Raw genomic sequence first — 7,859 nt, forward strand, 5'->3', positions numbered from 1 at the left:
ATGAACAGGACAACTAACCAACATGAACAATAGCACTAATTTGAACAGGACAACTAACCAACATGAACAGGACAACTAACCAACATGAACAATAGCACTAATTTGAACAGGACAACTAACCAACATGAACAGGACAACTAACTAACATGAACAGGATAACTAACCAATAAGAACAAGACAACTAACTAACATGAACAAGACAACTAACTAACATGACCAGGACAACTAACCAACATGAACAGGACAACTAACTAACATGAACAGGATAACTAACCAATAAGAACAAGACAACTAACTAACATGAACAAGACAACTAACTAACATGACCAGGACAACTAACCAACATGAACAGGACAACTAACCAACATGAACAGGACAACTAACCAACATGAACAATAGCACTAATTTGAACAGGACAACTAACTAACATGAACAGGACAACTAACTAACATGAACAGGACAACTAACTAACATGAACAGGACAACTAACTAACATGAACAGGACAACTAACCAACATGAACAGGACAACTAACTAACATGAACAAGACAACTAACTAAAATGAACAGGACAACTAACTAACATGAACAGGACAACTAACTAACATGAACAAGACAACTAACTAAAATGAACAGGACAACTAACTAACATGAACAGGACAACTAACTAACATGAACAAAACTAATCAACCAGCAGAAAATACCTGCTGTTACTCACATGTGTTAATAGACAGGTTCTGACTGTTCTGCATTAACACTTTATTCAGTCTTTATTACTCTTGTGATGTGTTATTAGTTGTGTTTGTATTACTGGTACTAGCTCTGTCACACTGTTTAACCAACAACAAACAAACTCCCCTCCACATCCTGTTCTGACACAGCAGAGACACTCACTGAAAGTCACATTCAAGCARCTTTCAGGCACTTAAATTTGAATTTTCCAGACTTTTCTGCACCTTACAGCTGGGATGTTCACAACATCAAACAGTACAAACATGATTAAAATGATTTTCATAAATGTGTTATTGTAAGACTGATCTAAGACAATCTGTTCGCACAGCAGTGCATGTTCGTTAGCTGAGGTGTCCATTTCCACTTGGGTTGATTATAAACAAATTTTCTGRACATGTTTTATGGTTTTCTAAAGGGACTACTAGAGCTGTCATTTTAAACTACATACATGTTTTTAGTAATTAAATTGTAGTAAAAGTCTTTTCTGTGTTCACTGAGAGAAGGTTTTCTGTTTCAATAAATGTTGAAAATAAGGCAGTTCTGTTCCACTGGTCTGTTTTTTCCCAGGCCTGGTTGTGATTTTCTGAGTGCTACCCGCTCACAGGACCAGCAGCTGCAGGACCCTCTGCACCAAACAACCAAAGTGTCCACAACACAAAGACTTGCCGTACACACAATAGGTCCAGACGCTGGGTTTGCTGCTCCTAAAGGCTCCAACACCTGCACCGCTCAGCGTATCCCACCACAGACCACCTAACYGCCTCGTTTCTGCGCTTCAGTGTGAATCATTTCCACATAGCTGGAGACAACTGTCAGCTCTCCATGTTCTGTTCCAACCACCCTGAAGTCCCACAGGGTGGGATCCAGGGGAAAGAGTGAAGACYGGGAGTAAACAGCAGTACTCCCAGCTGCTGCTGCTACAGGAAGAGATGGTGGTGATTAGATGGAATCCTCAGAGAAACAGATTTTACTCTCCCTCATCCCTCAGTGTGATGTCCGCTCGTCCTTTTCATGCATCCCCTCTCTCGCCTTGCAGCACAAGTTTGACACCCGGCTGCAGGAAATAAGAGTTTGAGAGATGTCCAGGAATAAAAAGTGGATAAAAGCTGTTTTTCTCTCGTTTTCCTCGGATGACCTCACCATCTGCTTTCTGTGCCTCTCCGCCACATGCAATTCATTGGGTTTTTTTTTCCTGCTCTGCTGTCTGACATACTGACTCACCCCTCCCCCCTTCTCCCCCCTCCTTCCCCTCTCTGGTTGGTCCAGGACAAAGAGGGGTGACGGGAGACACGGTACAGCACAGCAGAGGGCAGGAGGGGCTGTCCTTAAACACGGGGCAGTCTCTGAAGGAATCCTGCAGCCCTTCTCATATTCTGCTCAGAATGTGAACTGAAGCAGTGGAAGTGCAGAGGACAGAAGCTGCTCACATTCTAACAGAGCAAACCACCAAACTAAATGACCAGTCACCAAAAATACAACCTGAACTTACCTCAAAGCCTCAAATAACACGACAGGGAAGAAAAAAAAATGCTAAAACCTCCAAACACTCATCTAATTACTTTCGTTTTTTGGGGAAAATTATGACATTTTGGGGAAATCCCTCCTAAAGCACCAAACTCTGGCCTACCAAAGAAAGGCCACAGGAAATGGGAGTGCTAAGGGTGTTAGAGCACCCCCTTGTGGGTACAGGAGATACATGTCCAAACAGTTTAAAATAGAATGAAGAAAAAAAAAAGGTTTTATTAATGCCTCCTGTGTTTAAATTTCTTTTTTTTTTTCCTGCTTGGCCTTCAGAGGAGTCTGACGCTTTTACTCTCTCTTCCAAACCTGTCCCTCCTTCCCTGCTTCGCAGCTTTTTCAAGCCTTTCTTCTACCTATCATCCGAAAACAAAAGGAATTATGGATTTGGTCAACTGGTCTCTGAACGCAACTGACACTATTTTTTCTACAAGGAGATTGGAGTGAGAGGAGCGCAGCTGTCCCAGTGGAATGGTTGCTGCTGGTCGGGTCACTGGTTCCTGGGGCTGGAACCTGATCTGTTTGGCACCGCTTTCCACTGAAGACGTGGAAGATTTGTACATATTTGAATTCATGATAACTGGATTCCTGCTGATCAGCTGTGGCGGAGTTCTGGTTTATCGGAAAATGAAAGCAATCCTGACAGCAGTCCAGGCCTGTGAGAGGCTGTCAGGAACCTTAGGTGGTATCTCCCGTACTGGAAACACACAGACTCAGATGTTGGGAGATATAAGTGACAAACTGGATGTGATTTTGCCGAGAATCACAGCTTGGCAGTGTGCATATGAGATGTAGGATTACACCTGGGTGAAGTTTCAGACGGAAAGAGAGGCGAGGAGGTGATGAAATTCGAAACATTCGGCATTTTTTCACCATTTCAGAGATGCAATTACAGACTTTAAAGCAGCAAGAAATTCAAGGCCGCTTGTCCCAAAACAATTATGTTTATCTTTCGGATCCCTGCTGCTGTCCTTGGTCGGTCGGCAGAGATAAAAACTTCTGCATTTCTTCTTTCAGCTCTTGGTATTTCTCCAGCTTCTCCTGCTCCTTCTTCCTGATGTTAGTCACTTTGGATCTCTACATCTATCAGCACTGTCTTCTTCTCTTGCTTGTTGACCACCACCATGTCTGATTGGTCAGTCATCACATGTTTGTCAGTCTGGATCTAGAAGCCCCTCAGTAGCTCAGCTCTTTCATTCTTATTATACAGTGTATGTATATATGCAGTTTTGTTGTTTCTATCTACATAGAAATGTATAAAAATACATTAAAAAGAAGAAACAGTATTCTACGGTGCCTCTGTAATTCTACAACAACAAGGGCTCTTTGTATTTTTTGTCCTCTTTGTAATAATTTAAAACAGTGCAGTTTAAGTTTTTATTTAGAAAAAAAAGCTGTTATCATTGGGAGGTTTGACAGTTGTTTACAGGTGTACATGTTAACCTAGCCACTGAAAATCCTGCACAAGATTAATATGAGACTGAAGGGATGGAAGAAGCTCTGATTTGTAGAAATGTAGCCTTATATTCAGACTAATCTGTTTAGGAATTTAACAGCTTTGCAGACGCCAGTGAAATTAAAAAAGGCTCTCTGTTGAATAAGCCTGATCTAAAGTGTCAACATGTAAAACAAAATAAACTCCATAGTCTGAAGTCTGCATTATGGAGGCCCAACAAGAGGACCTTTCAGCAGTGTTTTCCTTCAACAATGACCATGAGAGACACAGAGAGAGTGTTCTCTGGACCAGCTTTTGTTTTCTGTAACACGAGCAGCCTGAGTCTAACAGTGACATCATCCTCAGCTCACACATCTTACTGTTTGACATCATCTCTCTGTGAACCAACCCAGGGTTTTCTCTAGTGTATCATTAGGCTTTACATGCCTCCCCGCCATGCTAACGTTGTTTACTTAGAGCGGACATGACCCACGGAGCATGTGCTAAAAAACAGCCCTGATCATCACTGAGCAGTGAAACTAAATCTATAATAAAGTCAGATTCATCTGTACACAGTGAAAACACYTCCAAACCTGGTCCAGACTATCAAGTCCAGACTATCACAGAACTCTGATCCAAGTCCTGACTATTACAGAACCCTGATCCAGGTCCAACCAGGCTCTTAAATAAAAAGTCAGGTTGTTGGTATTTGGGCCTCATGCAAGAACCGTTCATACGAACAGATTTGTTTTTAAGTTGTGCGTACGAGTGATTTAGGAAAACTTATCATTCACAAATTTTGTTGTATTGTAGGATTTACTTCAGATACGGACAAAATTCACGAGTGGTCCAGACCTGTCTTATATTTTATGTGTAGTCAGTCTGCTGATATCCAGACTGATTTTCTTCACTAATAACTTTATATTTCATTAGTTTGAAGATATTTTGAGTCAAAAATAAATCACAATCCATAATTATGTTGACAGTAGGTTATTCTGTTTCAATTGGAATTATAATTTTAAATGTAATAATGTAGACTAATGACATAAATTGGTTAAATTAAATTAAATTAAATTGGCAATTAATGCTGTTGTATATTTATATGAAGATCTCAAACTACAAACCACCTCAAATTATGCATTAATTGAAGTTTAATCTGTCTCGGTATATAACGAGCTTTAGAGATTATGTTGTTTTTTTTAACCAAATTTTATTCTGTTCAGATTTAGTCAGCACATCAGCTATGCTATTTTCTCCAAAGTGCCATAAATATTTTGGAGACATTTTAAAATGCATTTTTTCAGAACTGCATCTGACACTTGCGATGGTCGGGAGGGGGTGGGGGTTAGCGGTGCGCGACTGCTCTTCTTCTGCATAAGTGAAAATTATTTAGCACAGTTGTTTACACTTAAATTAAAAATATTTGACCAAATTAAATCTGGAGCAGGACTAGAGAGAGATGAATATGATTTAGATTCTTATTTCAGTGACTGTATACGACCCACAGGAGACACAACATTAACAGCAGWTGTCATTTCATCCCTCAGCTTTAGCAGCTCCTTTAATTCCACAGCTGACGCTGCTAAAAATGACAGATTTTCTTTTCTGGATCTCTGAGAGCAGGTCTTTAGTCTCCAAACTCGTAAAGTTCTTATTTTTACTTTGTGATGTCATTTTTGAATGGACACTTCCTGGTATGTGGGGCAGGAAACAGCCTTAAATTGTGTTTTTAGGGTGGTCATTATGCTAATCTCCTCTCCTCATGCACGAGCACCTGATACGCATTCATCAGTTTACGCAGCTCATTTACACCCTTTTCCTGAAGATAGAAGTTTGTTGAATCTGACGTGACATGTTTGTACGAACCCTTTGTACAAACAAAAGTAAGAGAAATTTAGGATAAGAATACGGACATGTTCTTGCATGAGGCCCAATGTCAGGTTCTCCTCAAATACCATTTGAGCTGAAAASGTTTCTTTAATCCTTGTTTTCTAAAATTAATCTTTAGTGTTTCCATAAATCAGCAACTGAAAAAACAAGTCTGCACCACTTTTATTATTTTGCTTTTAATAGATTTTCTGAAATTTTATTACCTTCAGGATTTTAATATTATTGAATATAGTTTTATTTTAGATATATTTATTAATTTGATATACTTTATGTTGCACATGTTTTATTTGTTTAGATCTTACATGTTTTATATACTTTGTACAGATCAGATCTAATATACATTTAATTCAATTCAAATTCAAAAGTACTTTATTGATCCCAGCGGGAAATTAGATAATTAGATGTACCATTTGGCAACTGAACTGAACCGATGAAACATGTTTGAATGATGCTGAACACACCATGACAGATTATATTAACAGAACCAAATGTTCTGATCAAACAGAACCTGTAAGGTGTGTGTGACAGAACACACAGCTGAGACGACTCATCTAAAGATTACACAATGAGTTAGAGCACAAACTGATTCTGCAGAAAAACAAAAAACTTCAAAATAAGCTGTAGAAGTTGTAGCACCTCTGACTCCTGCTGCCCCCTGCTGGTGTTTCCACACAACGACAGCTCACAGCTACTTTTATTTACTGACAAATTAAATCAAAACATTATGAGCTGTATGAAAGAAAAACTAATCATTTTATTTCCTTTCTTCTGTATTCATTACTCTACAGAGCAGGATTAAATGTAATCTGTGAAATCTGAAGAGCTTGATTTATAAAAAGGACTTTAATCCTGAYTGATGAACCCCYCACACACACACACTTTAATGTCTGTTGGTACTTCTGAGAACAACAGAATAATAATCCACACAAATAAAGTGGATGAGGAAGTAACTGAACACCTGACTCTAAATTTAAAATCCATATCCCTCTCTGAAAAATAATCTACAGAGAATGTTTTCTTACAGAGACCATTAGGTGTAGTTCAGCAGGACCAGGTCCACACTCAGAGACCTCCAAGCTCAGAGCCATCATCCCTGTTTCATCCTGTTCCCACATGGAGCTGAACCAAACATCAGCTCCACCATCATTTAAAGCTTTCTAACCTCTGTTAGCAGTGTTCATGTGGCTAACTGAAACATCACTGAGGGAAGGGCTGGTCTGTACCTGAATTGCACCAAAATCCACGTTCTCATAGTGGAAGTGAGCGCACTCTGCCAGCTTTGGGAAGTGTCCCTTTGTGAAGGACAGCCTGTAAGAAAGAAACACAGTCGGTTCAGGACGCAGCTAACAGCTGGAAACCAGGAGGCAGTGATGATGATGATGATGATGATGATGATGAAGACATGAAGTTATCAGAGCAGCTCTACTTACTTCTTGACGTTCTTCACCTTCATGCTGGCTGTGCTGCTGCTGCTGGAGCGCATGAGGGCTTCTGTCCTCAGCTCAGGGATCTCTGCACTCCTCGCCTTTAAAAACAAAAACAATAATAATCATTATTTTTGTTTCTTCAACCCTCATTTAWACAGGAAGAAACTCGTTTTCAACAGAGCTGCAGCGATCGAAGCTGRAGAGGATACTCAGATGCAGCCGACATTTTCAGYGTTTTGTCGMCGCCTACATATTGGGACAGCCTACGGCGCGGGGCAGTGACGTAAACAGCCGACAAATGCGGCCAAAGTCYACRGCAACCCATTAATTGAGACACAGCTCAAGACAGAGACAATTTGAAGGTCCTTGCAGGCGTTTTGAGTTAATTAGCTGTTTACCGTGTGGCACCAGGTGTCTTCAATATTAAACCTTTTCACAGTATTCTAACTGTCTGAGATGCTGAACTTGGGTTTTTTTGTTAGTTGTCAGTTATAATCATCAAAATTAAAAGAAATAAACATTTGATATATCGTATCGTGAGATTRGTGTATCACTACAYCCCTACTGATGATGTTGATTSTTGTTTTAAGCTTCTGGTCCCTGCAGGTGCTGCTAATCATGTGCTGATATAAAATTTATTGTCAGGAAGTATTTTTACAAAGAAATAATCTACCAAACACTCATTTACTGATTTTCTGTGATAACAACAGTTGGTAGCACTCGGTCCCTAAAAGACCCTCCTGGATCCCATGTGGATCACATACAGGTCTGCTGTAAAACAAATACATTCTTCACACATTTACCTGACCGTAAAGAAAACAGTGTGGCAGAATAGACTTTAAAAGGGGACCTATTATGC

General features: G+C 39.8%; 1 protein-coding gene across 1 annotated transcript in view; it reads right to left on the reverse strand.

The window, feature by feature from the left end:
- arhgap32b (Rho GTPase activating protein 32b) overlaps positions 1–7,859 on the reverse strand; it is a gene marked incomplete in the record, with an annotated part of 86,458 nt that overhangs the window by 55,370 nt on the left and 23,229 nt on the right. The window contains 2 exon segments of the mRNA XM_014023709.1: positions 6,797–6,881; positions 7,004–7,098. Coding sequence (XP_013879163.1) covers positions 6,797–6,881; positions 7,004–7,098 — 180 coding nt within the window.

This window comes from Austrofundulus limnaeus, unplaced genomic scaffold (assembly GCF_001266775.1).
Source record: "Austrofundulus limnaeus strain Quisiro unplaced genomic scaffold, Austrofundulus_limnaeus-1.0 Scaffold388, whole genome shotgun sequence".
In the NCBI taxonomy this organism is placed as follows: Eukaryota; Metazoa; Chordata; class Actinopteri; order Cyprinodontiformes; family Rivulidae; genus Austrofundulus; species Austrofundulus limnaeus.